Source organism: Bos javanicus, chromosome 23, assembly GCF_032452875.1.
Source record: "Bos javanicus breed banteng chromosome 23, ARS-OSU_banteng_1.0, whole genome shotgun sequence".
Taxonomy (NCBI): Eukaryota; Metazoa; Chordata; class Mammalia; order Artiodactyla; family Bovidae; genus Bos; species Bos javanicus.
Genome location: NC_083890.1, coordinates 23,937,463 through 23,958,589, shown reverse-complemented (window position 1 = coordinate 23,958,589; position 21,127 = coordinate 23,937,463). Strand labels below are relative to the sequence as shown.

General features: G+C 39.9%; 1 protein-coding gene and 1 long non-coding RNA gene across 6 annotated transcripts in view; one reads left to right on the top strand and one right to left on the bottom strand.

The window, feature by feature from the left end:
• Positions 1-21,127, top strand: part of PKHD1 (PKHD1 ciliary IPT domain containing fibrocystin/polyductin) — a 443,703-nt gene that overhangs the window by 315,052 nt on the left and 107,524 nt on the right. For all 4 annotated transcript variants that reach the window (XM_061398409.1, XM_061398410.1, XM_061398408.1 and 1 more), the window contains 5 exons: positions 1,622-1,776; positions 3,285-3,437; positions 8,915-9,793; positions 11,170-11,338; positions 12,929-13,086. In XM_061398409.1, coding sequence (XP_061254393.1) covers positions 1,622-1,776; positions 3,285-3,437; positions 8,915-9,793; positions 11,170-11,338; positions 12,929-13,086 — 1,514 coding nt within the window. The remainder of the gene's footprint in view (positions 1-1,621; positions 1,777-3,284; positions 3,438-8,914; positions 9,794-11,169; positions 11,339-12,928; positions 13,087-21,127) is intronic.
• LOC133236401 (uncharacterized) lies at positions 1,189-9,005 on the bottom strand. Of its 2 annotated transcripts, none has more exons than XR_009732873.1 (3): positions 8,890-9,005; positions 7,758-7,895; positions 1,189-1,553 (listed from the first exon to the last, which is right to left on the bottom strand). It is a non-coding gene; the product is annotated as an uncharacterized LOC133236401 (long non-coding RNA). The 2 variants fall into 2 exon arrangements; XR_009732872.1 differs by lacking the exon at positions 1,189-1,553 and adding an exon at positions 2,581-2,911.

The window sequence follows — 21,127 nt, the reverse complement described above, 5'->3', positions numbered from 1 at the left end:
CCAACAAAGGTCCGTCTAGTCAAGGCTGTGGTTTTTCCAGTAGTCATGTATGGATGTGAGAGTTGGACTATGAAGAAAGCTGAGCACTGAAGAATTGATGCTTTTAAACTGTGGTGTTGGAGAAGACTCTTGAGAGTCCCTTGGACTGCAAGAAGATCCAACCACTCCATTCTGAAGGCGATCAGCCCTGGGTGTTCTTTGGAAGGACTGATGCTAAAGCTGAACTCCAGTACTTTGGCCACCTCATGCGAAGAGTTGACTCACTGGAAAAGACTGATGCTGGGAGGGATTTGGGGCAGGAGGAGAAGGGGACGACAGAGGATGAGATGGCTGAATGGCACCACCAACTCGATGGACATGAGTTTGAGTGAACTCCGGGAGTTGGTGATGGACAGGGAGGTCTGGCGTGCTGCGATTCATGGGGTCACAAAGAGTCGGACACGACTGAGCGACTGAACTGAACTGAACTGAATGTTATATATGAATCATCTGTGAATTCTCCACTCATACAGTAGACTAGTGTCTGCTAGTCAAAATCTACTAGTAAAGGATGTTTACTAAACAAAAAATGTCTTCTAGTCACAATCTAAGTTGTCATTTTTAAATGTAAATGTCATCTGTTTCATTCATCCATATGTCTCTAGCCCTATAGAGTGTGGCATGTACTGTTGCTCAGACAATGTATGTTTCTTGATTGAAAGGCCTTCACATGGACCTGTTGCCAGGATGAAACTTTACTGGTAGAGGAGACACTATTGTCAGTGCTTGCTAAAGTATGAACATTAGCAAAAGAGCCAGGCGATTAATATAAACTTATGCTGTTGAAGTTGGTAATGACTGTAACTGGAGGATAAAGCAGATGTATTTACTAGGGAAAGATAGGCAGCAGCAAATGACTGAACAAAAATCTTATTAAATGGTAGTTAAGAAAAAACAAAAATTAACAAAACTCTCATTGCATATTGTGATGAAAACACAATGCTTGGAACATAGCACCTTCAAGAAATGCATACCTTTGTCCCTGCAATAACAGGGGGATAGGAGAGAAAAACTCCAAATAGTGTCACTTTTCAAATGAAGATATGAAACTCAGAAGAGTGACGTGACCTCTCAAAGTCCCATAGCTACTAAGTGGAACCTCTAGGATTCACACTGTATCTGCTTGGCCATGAAGATATGAGCCTTAAATGTGTGATGAGAAATTGTCTGAAAATAGTATTAGAAGTCTTCAGAAAATGTGAGAAAAGATCTCTTCTGAAATACCTTTATTATTTGAACTGTTTCCCAATCAAGGAAGTAGACTTCCATTTTAGGAAACCATATGGAGAGGGCATTACTAAACTCTCAAAATTTTACCCTTTCTTATTCTTTTGTCTGGTGCTTCATGGCTGCAGAATACCTTGGCCATCCCTGTGTTGCATACATGTAAGCCAGGAGATGAACTCCATTAGCATTCATGTTTTGCAGAAGTCTTTTTTCTCCGTCTTGACTTGATGTTTCTACTTTCCTCTCCCTGGTGGGAATTGCCGGTTACAGCAGATTTCCTCTTCTCCCTGGAATGAGTAGATCATATCTGAGTTGCACTGCCAGTGTACTTGATACGATCTTTATGCTGTTACAGAATTATAGTAGAGGACGCAGTGGATTGGCGACCCCATGACAAGATCGTCCTCAGCTCCTCTTCATATGAGCCTCACGAAGCAGAGGTCCTCACTGTGAAAGAAGTCAGGGGTCACCATATTAGGATCCATGAACGTCTCAGACACCGACACATCGGTAAGGCTTCGGTTTGTTAGTTAAGGGAAGTGAATGAGCCAAGAAAAACGTGTTCAGCAACCTGCCTGGGGACCTTGGATCCAACCGGCGTTCAGAGGGGATGGATAATACTTTACTGCTGCCCTAGGCTCATCCTAGAAGGCTTTATCTCCATCCCTTCATTAATTTTATTGCCTAATTTTTTTTAAAAAAATACTTTGATGTGAGGGTATTTTTTTAACTTTTTATTTATAATGGCAAGCCTAGAAGCAAGCAGAAGGGTTAAGAAACTTGTTCAAGGTCACCGGGCATTTTCATGGCTAAGCCAGAATAAACCTCATGGGAGATGAGTTTCCAGTTCATTTCCTGGCACATTGAATCACACAACCACTTAGAATGTGGTAGTTATTGTAAATAATGACTCCTTACTTTTTCCATACTTAGGAATGTGTCCTTTCTGACATGAAGTTCATTTTATGTATTGACTACTGCTACTGCCCCAAATTATAAATGCTGCTGCTGCTGCTAAGTCGCTTCAGTCGTGTCCGACTCTGTGCGACCCCATAGACAGCAGCCCGCCAGGCTCCCCCGTCCCTGGGATTCTCCAGGCAAGAACACTGGAGTGGGTTGCCATTGCCTTCTCTGAAATTATAGATAAATAAAGTCAAATACCTCTTTCTTTTTTTAAAAAAGTATTGAATATTTTAATACACTATATACACTTAAAATACATTGCATATAAATAATAAATAACCATCTTTCCTGGTTCAGTCTAATAAATGCATTTAACCCAGGAAATACAGCTAATAAGTAATATAACAGGGTAATAAAGGGATAAGGGGTTATTTTTTTAGTTTCTGATATTTGAGAGGGAAATACATGTTTTCAGCAGGGTCATGTCTAAAGCTTTCTAAGTCATAGTTTTAAGGATGATTTTATTTCTAAACAGTGGCAGGGAAAAGAAAACTCGTCATCAATCCCTGTCTGTAATATGCAAACATGTGCAATACAAATACAGGGGGAGGGGAGCTATGCAACAAACATGCGAGACTGGGGAGGCTCCTTCTGAGAGAGATGAGCTTCAGACCTGCCAGGAGAGGGCGCTGCCGCTGCTGTTTTGGTCCTGTCGCTGCCTCAGTGGATCTGGGATTCCTCACTCTGAAGAAAGAGGTTCAGGAACAGTGCACTACTAAACGCGGAAATCTCACACTGACGAGTTAAAGGGAAGGGTTTGGGGACCCCACTAATTGGACCGGTCTGCCCTGACATCCCTGTCCCAGTACCCATCGTGACTGAGGAGAAATGAATTCTTGCTCAGATGCTCTCACTCTTATCCCAAGGAGAGACTAGTGAACGGGCTTTTTCATTTCTCAGCAGACATTTGTGGAGACCGCCCGAGGAAAAGCAAACCTTAATGTTGGGAGGACTTCCGCGGGGAAACGAGTGTTTTCATTTGTCAGGTTCGCTGAATCCCTAACTGGCGATCTCCGAAATAGGTTTTTTAAAATTTTTCTTTCCTGTTGCCCCAGGAAGTGCCCACGTCATGGAGGGTGGCCGACACATTCGTTTGGCTGCTGAGGTTGGTCTTTTGACCCGAAACATACAAATCCAGGGTGATACATCATGCAGAGGGGGTCTACTTGTGGGGTCCTTCAGGAAGTCCAGTGTGGAAGAATTTTCAGGTAAATGAAATTTTAAGTTACTAAGCACTATGAATTGGATGCTATGGGACCCTCCGAAATTACAATAGTGGAATTTCCATTTATAAAACAAAATGTTTGGAATAGATGCTCATTTATGCTCTGAGAAGCTATGAATTTTCAGTCCTAATCTGTGCTTAATTATCATGTGATGTTAAAATAATATTCTAGCTATCAGCACATAGGCATATTTTTACCTCAGAAAGAAAAAATATATATATAAAGAAAAGCCATCTTCAGCAGATGTGAAATTTCCTCTGCTTTGAAACTGTAGATGATTTAATGACCACTTGAATTTTATCTCTTTCCTGAATTTCTATTACTCTTTCCCAGTAGCATGCTTTATCTGATGGCAGACTTCATCTCATGCTATAAATTAATAGTGTAAATTTAAGTAAGAAGATTTCCATATTCTAGACTGCTTTAGGGATCAGTTCAATTTCTCTCATTTCCTTCAAGCTTTAGCTCTTCCGGGGTATTGTGAAATAATTTTATTGGTACCTTATTTCTGAAACTTGGGTTCCTTAAAAATGATTTCAGTGTTGTTTCCTAGTCAAATAAAGCTCCATCTTAGAAAGTCACTGTCTACATGAATATAATAAAGGTTCTGAGAAGGCTTAGAGTAAAGGATCTAAGCACTTCCCACATATATTGAGCATGGAACAATTTTTGTGGGCACATCTGTTTTCAGTTCAGTTCAGTCACTCAGTCGTGTCCGACTCTGCAACCCCACAGACTGCAGCATACCAGACTTCCCTCTCCATCACCAACTACCAGAGCTTGCTTAAACTCATGTCCATCGAGTTGGTGATGTCCATCTCATCCTCTGTCATCCCCTTCTCCTCCTGCCTTCAATCCTTCCCAGTATCAGGCTCTTTTCCAATGTGTCAGTTCTTCACATCAGGTGGCCAGTATGGTAAAGGATGGTGTTTGGACCTTAAGTCAAAAGTTCAGGATTTCTGGTCCATAGAACAAGCTCTCTCTCCATAAACACTAGCTCCATCAGTTTCTTCCTTTCTTTTTTGGCCACATGGTAAGGTATAAAGTGAAAGTGTTAGTTGCTCTCAGTCATGTCCGACTCCTTGTGACTCAATGGACTGTAGCCCACCAGGCTCCTCTGTATGCAAGATCTTAGTTTCCTGACCAGGGATTGAACCTTTGTTCCCCTTCTCGCCTCCGCATTGGAAGCATGGAGTCTTAACCACTGGACTGCAAGGTAAGTCCCCTTCATCACTTTTTAACAGAAGTGATCTAGATCTCCCTTCTTGGCTAGAGGACATTTGGCAGTATTTGGAGACATTTTGCTTGTCACAACTTTGGTGGAGCTTCTGCATTAGTAGTGGGTGCTCAACAGCCTACAATGTGTGAGACAGTCTCCCTCAAGAAAGGATAACCTGGACCAAAATGTCAGTTATGTTGAGGTGGAGTAACCCTGCTCTGGAAGGCTAGACAAAGGCTGAGTCCTGGTCATGGTGGTGGTCATGTAAAAACAAATCTACCCTGCAGTTTGTGAAGACAGAGAATTAGGAAGGGAGTGCAAGACGGGCCCCTTTACACAGTACCTGCAGGCCAGGCTAGAACCTGATCACGACAGCAGACCAAGAGGCTGGCTTTTATAGCTGAGCACCAAAGCTGGACCCTCACCACCCGCAATGCTGGCTCGGTTCTGAGCCTCTGGCTTGCTGGTTGGGGCTCCTAAAACATCCCCAGAAAAGGGACAGAGAATCTTAATGCAGTGCTTCTTATAGACTAGGAACTATGCTGGTTTTCATGCCTGTTTTATCTCATTGAATCCTAATATCCCTGTGAGAGAGACATTTTATCCTTGGTTTTATAGATGAGGAAACAGAGTCTATAATAAAATTGCCTACTAATTCATAAAACTCCATTAGGAGCTATATAACTTCTTGAGGGTAAGACTGAGGTTTTCAGCTCTATTTTCTTAGTTTGGTATTATAACTGCTCTGTATTAGGTCCTCAATAAATGTGAGTTAAATGAACAGTAAGAAAAGTCATCCAGCTTACAGGGTAACATTCAAATTCAAGCCTGATTCGGAAGCCGTTGATAAGCTTTTAATTTTGTAATCACTTTCAGTTCAGTCCAGTCTCTCAGTCATGTCAGATTCTTTGCGACCCCATGAATCACAGCATGCCAGGCCTCCCTGTTCATCACCAACTCCCGGAGTTCACTCAAACTCATGTCCATTGAGTCGGTGATGCCATCCAGCCATCTCATCCTCTGTCGTCCCCTTCTCCTCCTGCCCCCAATCCCTCCCAGCATCAGAGTCTTTTCCAATGAGTCAACTCTTCGCATGAGGTGGCCAAAGTACTGGAGTTTCAGCTTTAGCATCATTCCTTCCAAAGAACACCCAGGGCTGATTGCCTTCAGAATGGACTGGTTGGATCTCCTTGCAGTCCAAGGGATTCTCAAGAGTCTTCTCCAACACCACAGTTCAAAAGCATCAATTCTTTGGTGCTCAGCTTTCTTCATAGTCCAACTCTCACATCCATACATGACCACTGGAAAAACCATAGTCTTGACTAGACGGACCTTTGTTGGCAAAGTAGTATGTCTGCTTTTGAATATGCTATCTAGGTTGGTCATAACTTTCCTTCCAAGGAGTAAGGGTCTTTTAATTTCATGGCTGCAATCACCATCTGCAGTGATTTGGAGCCCAAAAAATAAAGTCAGCCACTGTTTCCACTGTTTCCCCATCGATTTCCCATGAAGTGATGGGACCAGATGCCATGATCTTCGTTTTCTGAATGTTGAGCTTTAAGCCAACTTTTTCACTCTCCTCTTTCACTTTCATCAAGAGGTTCTTTAGTTCCTCTTCACTTTCTGCCATAAGGGTGGTGTCATCTGCATATCTGAGGTGATTGATATTTCTCCCGGCAATCTTGATTACAGCTTGTGCTTCTTCCAGTCCAGCGTTTCTCATGATGTACTCTGCATAGAAGTTAAATAAGCAGGGTGACAATATACAGCCTTGACATACTCCTTGGTAAAAAAAGTTGCAAAGATGGTATGAAGAGTTCCTGTATACCTTTCATTCTGTTTTCCCTAACATGAAAATCTAATATAACTCTGGTACATTTGTGACAGCCAGTAAATTAACCTTACTGCACTAGTGTTTACTGAACTTAAGATATTATTCCAGATTCCACATGTTTTTCCACTGTGGTCCTTTTTCTGTTTCAAAATCCAGTACAGATCCCCACATTGTATTAAGAACCCTTGCACTTTTCTGTAACATATTCCAGAGCCTGGATGATGTAAGACCTACAGATGTGGGGTCAAGGACGCCAGCTACAGTGTTGAGTGGTTACAGGGCAGAAAAGCAGGCCAGCGCTTAACAATCCCCACTTTTAAATCAGGTTCTTCTGTCATTCCCTTCCTTCTTCTGTCATTCCCTTCCTTCTGACCAGTAATAGCCAACAAGTTATGCTCAGAATTAGGATAAACATAAAGAAAAAACAGGAAAGCAGTTGTGAACAAAATCGTTGGTTAATTCTCCATCTGAATGCTCAGATATTTTAAGTATTTACTATTGATGAGTTTTCAATTGTTGATTAGTATGCACACAGGTAAAAAGATCTTATACAATTTAAAACCATGAATTAAAACCGTGCAAAGATGACAAGAAAAAACACACTAAGTAAAACAGTAATGGTACATTGCCTTGAATGAGATTCTAGAACTGTTTTCCAGTCTGTAAGCTTTTACATGTGGACACACACTGGCATTGGTATGCTTTGTGCCAAAGTTCTCAGAGGCAGGTTCCATGACTGTTTTAGCTATGTGCTGCTAGCAAGGGTTGCTTTAAATTACATTGAAAAGTGGTATCACCCGACAAATAATTTGTAAATGTTTTCTCATTCTGTGGCTATTTCCATACCATCAGCTAGTGTCTCTAACCAGCATCCTCTGAGAAATCTAGATATAGTGGAATTCTGCTTGACCCTTCAGAAAGACACACAAACTTCATTTGCCCTCACAGTAGTTTGGTTTTTCAATAGATTGATTTGCAAGGGTTCAGGTTTCTCATCTGTGAAAAGCGGGTGGGGAAGGTGGGGGATGAAAACTGGACTATCTTTGTGCTTTAAATACTGAAACACCACAACTCCCTTCCTTTTTAGTGAGGGAAATAACCTTATAGTTTACCTTGGACAGTAACTTTAAAAAAGAAGAATAAAGAAAAGAAGTGAGGGTCAAAGTTGTGGTCTTCCTAGCTAAGGACACATGATGTCTCTTCTCGTAGCACAGGGCTGTGCTCCAGTCATGGGAATCTCAGTGCAGACCTGTTTGTTGTATTCTACCATGTCACACACACTCTCCGCTGAGCCTCCATGGGGGGTTAACAGTGCAGCCTCTGCACCCGTATGCCTGGGTCCAAGTCCGAGTGTGCCGCTTAACCCGTCTCTGCCTCAATTTCTTATCTGTAAGATGGAGATAACCACATCTATCACAGGATTTTTACAAAAATTAAGAGTATATATATCACACACATATGCATTTATGCCTGGTATATAATTAGTGCTATATTAAAGTTAGATGTTATGTTTATTAATTCACCTCATTTCCCCCCATATTCATGTTATTATCTATTTTATCATGAGTCTATACACTGACTAATTAGTGTTCATTATATTTTTAAATCAGTCTAGTGGTTATATTTTATACTGTATTTTAACAATATCTGCTTAAAACAGAACCAATAAAATCCCCAATAAGACTAAATAATTCATTGTCCTCCCCTGACATTAAAAAAATGTAGAAAATCCTCTTATTGTGAAAAGGAAACAGGAAATATAATGTGGCTAGGATAACAATACAGGAAAAGAAAATTCAGAGTCTTTAAGGTCACTTAAAATATATTATTGGCTTTATCATGTCTTCATAAAGAAGAATGTTATGTTTCTGGACATCTATTGAGCAGAAGTTTTGCACTTATACTCTTCTTTAAAAATGATTAAGATGTTGTATATAGTTAGCCATTATTTTCTTTCATATAATATTTCTGTGGGTAAAGCTGTGACCCTTCACATGGGGTTACCAAAAAGGGACATGACTTTGGGGTGAGTGGCCAGGAAGCCATATTCCCTTCATTCTTAGTTGGTTCCTTGACCCAATCCTGAAGACGGGTACCCAGAATCTTTAAACTAGCTGTGCCCATCCCCAAAGCCTCTCTCCTTCCCCTGTCTTCCTATCATCTTCCTCTCCATCCTATGACCAGACTCTTAAGAATGTACAGGGAACTTTTCAGGAAGTACTGTGATATTTTTTAATGATTCAGGTTTTGTTAGTGAGACTCGATGACATAAAATATAGTGCTGGTGTTAAAACTAAACTATGATATTTAATGAAAAATCTGCATGTCCTGATGCCACTGAATGGACCATCCTTCTGACTCTTGAGGGGACAAAACAGTACCTGCTAATGTGCACTTTGCTTGCAGGTATCCTTCAACTTTATAATGTGGAAATTCAGAACTTTGGGTCACCGCTGTATTCATCCATTGAACTCACTGATGTGTCCACAGGATCCTGGGTAATATCTTCTAGTCTGCACCAAAGCTGCGGTGGGGGCATCCATGCAGCTGCCAGTCAGGGGATCATTTTAAATGACAATGTGGTGTTTAACACTGCTGGCCATGGCATTGATCTGGAGGGTCAGGACTATTCTCTCTCTAAAAACCTTGTAGTTCTGATGACACAGTCAGCATGGTCTCCTGTTTGGGTGGCAGGAATCAAAGTGAATGAGGCAAAGAACACCCGTCTCCATGGCAACGTTGTGGCAGGCTCCGAGAGACTTGGTTTTCACATCCAAGGCCACAGGTGTTCCTCTCCTGAATCTCTTTGGTCTGACAACGTGGCCCACTCAAGTCTTCATGGCCTTCATCTCTATAAGGGGAGTGGACTTGACAGCTGCACTGGTATCTCTGGCTTCTTGGCTTTCAAGAACTTTGACTATGGTGCTCTGCTCCAAGTGGAGAACAGCATGGAAATAGAGAACCTCACGCTGGTAGACAATACTGTTGGCCTTTTCACAGCAGTTTATGTGTCTTCTGCTCCACGGTATTATATCAGAAGTCTACAGATTGTGCTTAGGAATTCAGTCATTGTGGCCACTAGCTCATCTTTTGACTGCATTCAAGACAGAGTCAAACCACATTCTGCCAACTTGACATCACCTGATCGAGCTCCTTCCAATCCCAGAGGGGGTCGAGTTGGTATTCTGTGGCCGGTATTCACCTCAGAACCAAATCGGTGGCCTCAGGAGCCATGGCACAAAGTGAGGAACAGTCATTTGATTTCAGGCATCATGAAACTTCAAGGTAAGAATTTTGGGTTTCCAAGCAATGTAGTCTAATACATCTGTGCATAAAACCCATAGAACCTTTAATAGCATCTTGAAAGTGTATCACCAAAGGGTACAGTATTGTTTGGTGCTTGCTGTCCAGTTGATCAGCTACTGGGCATTGATAACCACAGGGGTGGTTTATTAATATAATGACAGTGAGTGGTTCATTGAGGAACAAAATTGGGTCATTAGTAGAGATGAACCTCAAGCCTGCCGTACAGGGTGAAGTAAATAAAAAAGAGAAAAATATTGTATAGTAATAAATGTATGTGGAATCTAGAAAAATGGTACAGATGAACCTAGTTCCAGGGCAGGAATAGAGATACAGATATAGAGCATGGACCTGTGAACACAGGGTCGGAGAAGGGAGGGTGGGAGATTAGGTTTGACATAAATACACTGCTGTGTGTAAAACAGATAGTGGGAACAGAGAGCTCAACTCAATGCTCTGTGTTGACCTGGAAGGATGGGATGGGTGTGTGAGATTCAAGAAGGATGGTATATATGTGGAGTTGGCTTAGTTGCTAAGTCGTGTCCTACTCTTGTGACCCCATAGACTGTAGCCTGCCAGGCTTCTCTGTCCATGGGATTCTCCAGGCAAGAATACTGGAGTGGGTTGCCATTTCCTTCTCCTGGGGATCTTTCTGACCTAGAGATTGAACCTGGGGCTCCTGCATTGCAGGCAGACTCTTTACCAACTGAGCTACAAGGGAAGCCCAAGATTGGGAATATACATACACACACACACACACACACACACACTTTGCTGATTCACTTTACTGTACAGCAGAGACTAACACAAAATTGTAAAGCAATTATATTCCAATAATAAAAAATAGAAAAAAAGTCACTGCTCTATACACATTGAAGAGCTTTCACAGGGAAATATTTAATTTGATTATATGCCTGGTGTTGTTTTTCCTATCACACAGAGGAGGAAATTGATACAGGGAGGTTGTGCCTCAGTGAGGTTGTTAAGAATCTGGTGGGGCAGCCAGGATTAAATTGAGTTATACTGCAACCTATGCAGAAAATCTCTCTCAGATCTCTTTTCTACTATTGTATTCACTCCCCATTCAATTTTGACCAAAACTTTTATGGAAAGTATTGCTTGTAAGATGTCAGTGTGTTGGAATGCTCTTCTATTTTGCATACAATGTCCAAGCCTTGAAGAATTAAGGATATTTTAAGTCAAGATTTATGTAAACTCCTGGAACTATGCTGGGCAGTAACTGAAACTTACTCCTGGACATTAGTCTATGAATATTTAGTTATGTAGTCTGTATTTGCGGATGGTTGTTTACATGATATAATGTTATAATATTAATACTTTGTAAACATTTTTTTCAGGTGTGACCTTTTCTAGTTTTGTGAAGAGTTGCTATAGTGATGATCTAGATGTTTGCATTCTGCCCAATGCAGAGAACACTGGAATCGTGCCTCCAATAATGGCAGAGAGGACCAGTATGCTAAAGATCAAAGATAAAAACAAGTTCTACTTTCCTCCTTTGCCAACCAGGTACCAGTTTTGGTATTTATAGTAAGCCAAATTTATGGAGGAGTTGGTAATTCTCCAAGTACCTGAATATGTTTTTTAAACAAGGATAAAATCATCAATGAGATTAGAGATAAGCCTTTCTAGAAAGATACACCAGATTGATTAGCCCCAATTCTTTCCCCTCCTATATCCATGCCTTTGAGGTATGATTTTTGCACTCTCTGTCACTAAACAGAGACTGTTTCTCACATCCTTGAATCGGGGATATGCCCTGCTATGTCCTCTGGCAGACACAAGAGGCAGAAGTACTGAATTGCAAGTTTTATTGATATTAATTTTCTTTTATCTTTGTTAGAGATACTTCTCTGGGATGTTTTCAGAATCAGTGGTAAAAATTGACCCTAATTCTTGAATCTTCTGTGGAGTACAGCATCACCAGTCTTCAGAAGGAGATTTGGGAGCCCTTGTGCAGGGACTGGTGGGGAAGGAGACCATGGCTGCTGTCAGGAATCCCTAAAATGAATGATATGACTCATATTTATACTCAGACCAGGCCTAACTACTACTATTCATGAACAAATGATCTTAGAGTTGCATTAAAAAAATCTCTTGATTTTTTTCCTTGTCTGAAAACTAGACAAGGAATTGTTTTTTCTCTTTGCCATGAGAGGGAGTGGGAAAGTCAGAAGGAGGGAGAATGGATTGCTTCATCTCTCCTGTAACACTGGGGAAATTTTAGTTGTAATAAAAGAATCAGGAAATCCCACCTTAGTTAGAAAGTTTGTATGTTTGGTCCAGCACCAGTCTCTTTTTGATGCTCTCCCCTGAACCATTTTTAGAACCTCAACATTATTAGGTATACAACTTGTGTTATTCTGTCATTTTTTTTCTATTGTCCAGTCTTCCTTATGTTCATGTCTTACCTATGGGATGAAATAGTTTTAAAGCTAAATGATACTAGTATTTGATTCTTTGTTCTATTAATACCTGACACATGGTATACATGCAATAAATAATTAATATTATTACTAATGGTACCTAAAAATACTAGCCCCAGAGGAAATTGCATTGATTCTCTGTAATTCAGTGTTATAATTGCCAATAACTTGTTTATATGCCCTGCTTGACTCTAAATTCTGGTGCCTATCTTTATCACCATTGTATTCCCCACTGTACAAGTATTAGGTTTTCAGTAGATATTTGTTGAATGTAAACATCTTTTTTTTCTACATTATATATAGTACAAGTATAATTGATATTTATAATGATAATCTTAAAATACTGCAAGTCCCCAACGTTCCATAAAGCAATGATTACCTTATGTTTAGTAAATATTAGAAACAAATTTATTGTATCTTTCATTTTAGAAAACTAGTGATCTGTGTTAAGATTATATAACTTGATATCCAGAATATTTGATTAATGTCTTTCTTCTTGACCAAATAACTGTGCAATATCTTTTCCTATCATTTTATTTCTTATCTATGTACACATTATTAGTAATAAAATTTTGTTGAATTTATTTTTCACAGTGTCAGCACTACCAATGTATGTTTTCTTTTTGCTGCGTATCATGGAAATGAGACAGTTGCTTTCTATCGATATTCACAGGAAAGATTTAGAAACACTGGTCTGCTCTGAATCAGATTGTGAAAGCCCTGGAAAGTATCTCTTTAAGGATCTGGATGGGAGAGCCCTGGGTCTGCCTCCACCAGTTTCTGTATTTCCTAGAACTGAAGGAGAATGGACTGGATCCTTCTTCAACACAGGTCAGTGCGTTCTATGTGAACTTGACAACTCTAGCAGGGGGAGCACGAACAGAACTGAGGTGGTTTGGCTGTGTGGTCCAGGGGAACAAAATATACTGGAAAAGAACTGAGCTGTAGAGTTGGAGTCTGTGCCAATGAGCTGCCCAACTCACGTCTATCTCGGAAATGAAGTGAAGTGAAGGTCACTCAATCATGTCTGACTTTTTGTGACCCCATGGACTATACAGTCCATGAAATTCTCCAGGCCAAAATACTGGAGAAGGAAGCCTTTCCCTTCTCCAGGGGATCTTCCCAGCCCAGGGATGGAACCCAGGTCTCCCGCATTGCAGGTGGATTCTTTACCAGCTGAATCACAAGGGAAGCCCAGGAATATTGGGTGCTTTACAGCTGTCACTTAATAGCTCAACAGCTGTCACCACACCACTGTTTTGCCCTCCATGAGATTGCCTGTGGTCCGTGTCAAAGGTACGATTCCTGACACCCCCCCTGTGTACTTGTGAAAGGAACAGTCCTCTCACTAGCTTGGTCACCTGGGCCTGCAGTATTTCACAGTGTCTGCCTTGGAAGCCAGTCCTCTGGCTTCTGAATCCATCTTTCTCTTCCATCAGAACTAAATGCTTTCATTCTGGAAAGGGTGGTAGAGTAGATGGCATGTTTGCTTTTTTGCCTTCCCTTTCTCTATCTTCTAATTATCCTTGGGGGACTGTGATCAAATCCCTTCTTCTTCTTGCTTTTACAACTTAAGCCCATTCGGCTATCAGTTTTGATTGCTGGACCCCTGAAGAGATCATCATCTCTCTACTTCCACAAACAATGCGACTTTGAGTTTACATTTTCATTAAGGTGAAAACTACAGCAAATAAATCCAAAAAACTTCCCCAGATTTCTTCCCACTTCACTGGTTGATTCTTTTCAGACTTCTTTTCTAGGCTCCCTTTCTCTTTTGGGGCTTCCTTGGTGGCTCAGATGGTAAAGGATCCACCTGCAATGCAGGACACCCAGGTTCGATCTCTGGGTGGGGAAGATCCCCTGGAGAAGGGAATGGCAACCCACTGCAGTATTCTTGCCTGGAGAATCCCATGGACGGAGGAGCCTCATCTGTGGGGTTGCAAAAAGTTGGACATGACTGAGCAACTAACACTTTCACTTTTGCTTACTCTTTTGAAGTTCTGAATATTTCAAGACATCCTCAGACTTCTTCTTTTCCTATCATGCCCCCAAGTCCAGAGTTGAAAGTACCATTTAATGTTGATGACCTCCAATTTATATCTCCATCCCAAACTCCTCCATGAACTGTGGTATGTTATACCCAAATGACATCTGGGAAGTATAATTAGCATGTCAGATTCAACGTGGCCCCAAATGGAATTCTTGAACTCTGTCCCCATCCACAGCTTGTTTCTTGTCTAGTTGACCCTACCTCAATCATTAATACCATCATTCTTTCAATAAATCCTTAGGTGGTTGCCTACCATGTGGGGTTGAAAAGCTGTGTATTTTATTTTTTCACTACTCTTTGTCTTGGTTGTGAAACATGATTCAGTGGTGATACTCCAATAGGTATTATTACATTATACTCCAATAGATATTATTACATGTTGCTTACCATCAGTGTGTGGACAAGTTTGAGCATGTGTGTGAGTGGCTGAAGGTATATTGGAGGTGTGTAGGATGGACTGCCTTAAACGCCTGATGTTTTAAAGCTTTATAACATTTTATTTTATTTTTTTTCCTGTTTAACAATTTATTTATTTTAATTTTATTTTATTTTTTAACTTTACAATATTGTATTGGTTTTGCCATATATCAACATGAATCCGCCACAGGTATACACATGTTCCCCATCCTGAACCCTCCCCCCTCCCCATACCATCGCTCTGGGTCGTCCCAGTGCACCAGCCCCAAGCATCCAGTATCATGCATCGAACCTGGACTGGTGACTCATTTCATATATGATATTATACATGTTTCAATGCCATTGTCCCAAATCATCCCACCCCCTCCCTATCCTACAGAGTCCAAAAGACTGTTCTATGCATCAGTGTCTCTTTTGCTGTCTCGTATACAGGGTTATATCTTGTTACCATCTTTCTAAATTCCATATATATGCATTAGTATACTGTATTGGTGTTTTTCTTTCTGGCTTACTTCACTCTATATAATAGGCTCCAGTTTCATCCACCTCATTAGAACTGATGCAGAGAAAGCCTTTGACAAAATTCAACATCCATTTATGATAAAAACTCTCCAGAAAGAAGGAATAGAAGGAACATACCTCAACATAATAAAAGCTATATATGACAAACCCACAGCAAACATTATCCTCAATGGTGAAAAATTGAAAGCATTTCCCCTAAAGTCAGGAACAAGACAAGGGTGCTCACTTTCACCATTACTATTCAACATAGTTTTGGAAGTTTTGGCCACAGCAATCAGAGCAGAAAAAGAATTAAAAGGAATCCAAATTGGAAAAGAAGAAGTAAAACTCTCACTGTTTGCAGATGACATTATCCTCTACATAGAAAACCCTAAAGACTCCACCAGAAAATTCCTAGAACTAATCAATGACTATAGTAAAGTTGCAGGATATAAAATCAACACACAGAAATCCCTTAAATTCCTATACACTAATAATGAGAAAATAGAAAGAGAAATTAAGGAAACAATTCCATTCACCATTGCAATGAAAAGAATAAAATACTAAGGAATATATCTACCTAAAGAAACTTATATATATTAGTTTATATATTATATTTTCTACATATATATAAAACTATAAAACACTGGTGAAAGAAATCAAAGAGGACACTAATAGATGGAGAAGTATACCATGTGCATGGATTGGAAGAATCAATATAGTGAAAATGAGTATACTATCCAAAGCAATTTATAGATTCAATGCAATCCCTATCAAGCTACCAATGGTATTCTTCACAGAGCTAGAACAAATAATTTCACAATTTGTATGGAAATACAAAAAACCTCGAATAGCTAAAGCAATCTTGAGAAAGAAGAATGGAACTGGAGGAATCAACCTGCCTAACTTCAGGCTCTACTACAAAGCCACAGTCATCAAGACAGTATGGTACTGGCACAAAGACAGAAATATAGATCAATGGAACAAAATAGAAAGCCCAGAGATAAATCCATGCACCTATGGACACCTTATCTTTGATAAAGGAGGCAAGAATGTACAATGGATTAAAGACAATCTCTTTAACAAGTGGTGCTGGGAAAACTGGTCAACCACTTGTAAAATAATGAAACTAGAACACTTTCTAACACCATACACAAAAATAAACTCAAAATGGATTAAAGATCTAAACGTAAGGCCAGAAACTATAAAACTCTTAGAGGAGAACATAGGCAAAACACTCTCCGACATACATCATAGCAGGATCCTCTATGACCCACCTCCCAGAATATTGGAAATAAAAGCAAAAATAAACAAATGGGACCTAATTAAACTTAAAAGCTTCTGCACAACAAAGGAAACTATTAGCAAGGTGAAAAGACAGCCTTCAGAATGGGAGAAAATAATAGCAAATGAAGCAACTGACAAACAACTAATCTCAAAAATATACAAGCAACTCCTACAGCTCAATTCCAGAAAAATAAATGACCCAATCAAAAAATGGGCCAAAGAACTAAATAGAAATTTCTCCAAAGAAGACATACAGATGGCTAACAAACACGTGAAAAGATGCTCAACATCACTCATTATCAGAGAAATGCAAATCAAAACCACTATGAGGTACCATTTCATGCCAGTCAGAATGGCTGCAATCCAAAAGTCTACAAGCAATAAATGCTGGGGAGGGTGTGGAGAAAAGTAAACCCTCTTACACTGTTGGTGGGAATGCAAACTAGTACAGCCACTATGGAGAACAGTGTGGAGATTCCTTAAAAAACTGGAAATAGAACTGCCTTATGACCCAGCAATCCCACTGCTGGGCATACACACCGAGGAAACCAGAATTGAAAGAGACACGTGTACCCCAATGTTCATCGCAGTACTGTTTATAATAGCCAGGACATGATAGCAACCTAGATGTCCATCTGCAGATGAATGGATAGGAAAGCTGTGGTACATATACACAATGGAGTATTACTCAGCTTTATAACATTTTAAATGAAGATGCTATAGGTTCCAACTGCAGGATTCCTATAATAGTATCTGCTGTTTACCATGCTATAAGTACAATCTGCATCTTCTTGCCATGAGGGAGACAGCACACAGTAAATGGTGCCTTCTGGGTATCAACAGGATTGGAGTGTTTTTCTTTGACTTCCAAAATAGGAATAGATCCCTTCTTCTCTAATTCAAGTCCCTTTTCATTTTTTAAACCATTCTTTTTTGATACTTTCCAATTCTTGTCCACAATCTGGTGGAGGATAGAAGGACAAATTTAATTTTAAGAGAGTAAAAATGTATTTTGTATTTTCCTCTTCATGACAAGAATCTGTGATCGTCTATAAAACAGTGGAAACAGTCCAAAAAGATTAAAATGGAGGCTGCTGGAACCAGCTCTTCTATTTATTCCAAATGGCATTGAGCTGAACACACCCTTTTGACGTTTTTCCATTTTATTAACAAACACTTTGGAGTCCATTGCCTTTGAGGTTTATTTTTAATTTGAAAAATACAGATTCTATTTGCACATAGAAGTTCGCATGAAAAATTCAGACAGATATCCACAGGTCCCGACATACTGTCTGATGCTCTGGTGTTGGGAGCAAAAATTATCCATGTGGATCAGCTGTGAGCAATACTGTGCCAGTGGGTTTTGCTATCTGTGTAATGCAGGGTATGTAGCCAGGGGAAAAGTGAGCTGTTCATTTTGTTTTGTACTTATCTGTAAGTTTGCATGTGCAGCCAGTGTTGAAACACACATGGCAACAGAGTGTAAGACAGTTAATCCCAAGCAGGAGAGCCTCTAAAAACCATTTGCATTTTATTCTGGAAAGAATTTCTTTTGAACATGGAGGCATTTGATCATCTGAAAGTCTAAAAGTATTTATAAAAACAGAGGCTTGAAATGAATAACTTCTTTAGGTAGAACTAGACAGGTACTAGAACTTTTTACCCTGGCTTCTGTCTCATTTCCTGTCTTTCCCAGTATACAAACCTCGTGGCCTAATTCGTACATATGGGCTACTGATGTTATTAGGAGTGGGCTGAAAGAAGTTAGAAATTTGGTTCCAAGGGTATTTTACAGTTTCTCAGCCATGATGTAGAAAGTAGAAAGGGGCTGTAATGGTAGCTAGCATTCCTTGAGCACCTTTTGCATGCAGAGTGCTGAAGTTGCCATTTTCATTTATTCAGCAAATGCATTTGAGCATCTGTAGTCTACCAGTGCCGTTCTAAGGATGGGAACTGTAGTTGTGAATAAGATAACATTCCTGCTTTCATCAAACTTATGTTCCAGTGGAGCTATGTCTATATACCTCTGCTTTTTTATACATCTGTATCTATAAACAAATAAATAAAAATATTCTAATAGTGATGAGAGGTATGAAGAAAATAAAACAGAATTTGGGGCCAGAGAGGTAGTTTCAGGTGTGTGTGTGGCATGTGTTGTGTTTGTGTAAGGGAGCTGCTATCAGCGTTATGATTCCAGTGAGGCCAGAATGAGGAGCAAGGAATCACTGCTGTGAGCAGAGGGAGGAGCTTTCCAGGGAGAAGGACCAGCCAGAGCAGGGGCTTTGATAACAGAATGGGCCTTGCCTCTATATATATATAGCAGATCTCTCTGAAAAGATCATGCAAGCTGCTATGGAGTGAGTGGATCATGGTGGGAGCGAGGTTGGGAGCAGGTGGTGGAGTTAGAAAGCTGGGGGTTAGGGCTCCACAGATGCAGGACTCCATGGTTGGTCCACCATCCCGTGCTGCCCACAGACTGTGTGGGTCCACAGTGAGGTGATGACAGAAATGTCACACATAGACAGAGCTACTTGACAGTAATTATACGTCTGTTGGATCTAATGAGCAAAAATTAGAGCTTTCATTGTGTATGCTAATTTGTCTGATAATTTGCATTATATTTTAATGTATTGGTTCTCAACAGACTGGAAATTTTGAAACAAACAAAACCCACCCCGTTCTTCTTGCTCTTGTCCTCCTTGTCCTCCTACCTCTTATTTAGGAGGTAAAGTTGACGTGCTTAGCATAGTGGCTCCTGAAGTTGACTTAAAATCAGAATCATCCAGGACAGTAAACATTCATTTGAATGTGGGAGGATTTTGAATTGATAGGGATGTGAAGCCCCATCGGGCCTTTATGTTTAACACACACATGTACATAAATACACAAAAACACACATTTATACACATCTACATACACATCTACACACACATGCATGCACACACAGAGACACCCTCCCCAGGTAATTCTGCTGTGCTAAGGTTTGAGAATCACTACTGTAGAATTGTATACCCCCTTTGAAGTAAATAGACAGGATGTTAAGAACACAATATTTTTAATTTAAAAAGCAGGCAGTTTCAGTTTCTCATGAAGAATCAAGAATTAGCTTTCTGTGCCAAATACCAGCAGACATAAACATACTTGCTTATTTACACACTGGATATACTTCTGAAAGGGAAAAGAACATTATCTAAGAAGACAGAGAAGTATTTACAGTCTAAATTAAGTCTTTGTGTAATAAGAATATATTCAATCTTTTTAAAAAAAATTATATTATTTTTCCTATTTTGAAGTGAGTTAAATGACCTCATTGTTGTATCACTTCCACAATATATCACTGGATAAAAATGGGTTCAATGCTAAGTTTATTTTTTAAACTCTATATTGAATCATTATATTAAAAGTCTAAACTCATGATAAGCTTTTCCCACACTTTCCTTGACATCATTCCCAGCAAAGTACTGTGATCTGAACAGGACTTCTGACCAAATCCACCAGGTGAGAGTTTCCCATTCTTTACCAGGAAAGGGTAAAAGACATTTTTCAACTCGTGTTACTTCTTGGACACTTTTTGAGAGAGAAAGTTATAAACCATTGTGGAGACCTTAAAAGTGACTAGCCTCAAATCAAAAATAAAAGATGAGGTTGATAAAAAAGAAAATAAAGCTGGCATTTGACTGTCAGCTCATAGAGTGATGAAGTGGTTTCTAACTGAATAATGGGGAAACTCAAGTTTCAGTTTGAAGACGTGTGCTCAGCTGCCTAACAGCCAGAGAGCAGCCAGCATTTTTTCACCTCTTTGTTGCTAGATCTTGAAACATATCTTTTCTTTAAGCTTTCCAGGCTTCTCTTTTTTTCCCATTTGTCCTGGGAATGACAGCAAGATGGTATTATAAAATGGGAGAAGGAGAGGGAGGGAGAAAATGAGGGGACAGAACGGAGAGAGGAAACGGTTGTTAGAAAATTTGTCTGCCAGTATCTGTGCTTGTCGAGGTCTTTTTCTTCTAGCTAGAGGGGGAAATACCATTCTCTTTTCCCAAGCAATTATAGGCCCCAAAGATTGAAACTTGGTATATAGCTCTTTAATCTCAGCAGATATTTATGGTTAAACATTAGACTTTTAGGATTCCAGATGTCAGGGTATTAAAATATAAAGGCACAGTGGAGTCTCAGAAAATATTAGAATCTTTGGGATATGTGATGGCAGGGATTTTTATCCTGAGCAGAGGAGGATGAAGCTTCCAGGGACACTTTGTAAGATCCAAAGAGCCCCTTTCTTCCACCTTACTCTTTCCTTCCTCATGACTTGTCTGGGCAGTGAATGGTATCACAAGATTTGATTGCATTTTGACATAATCCACACTGTGAATCGGAAGGATTTTCCTGCGTGATTTGTAAAGGGTGAAGTATTGTAGAGAGGCATTATGATCTATGGAAACAATTTCCCTTTCCTTTCTTCAATCTAAACATCTTATTCCTGTGATGCTCTTGTATCTCAGCCCTACCATTAACAACTAATACTTGTTGAGTATATTTCTGACTCTCTGCTAAGAGTTTTGGATGAATGATCTCATTATTAGGGTAGAATGGACAGGATCTACCCTAAGAGATATTTTT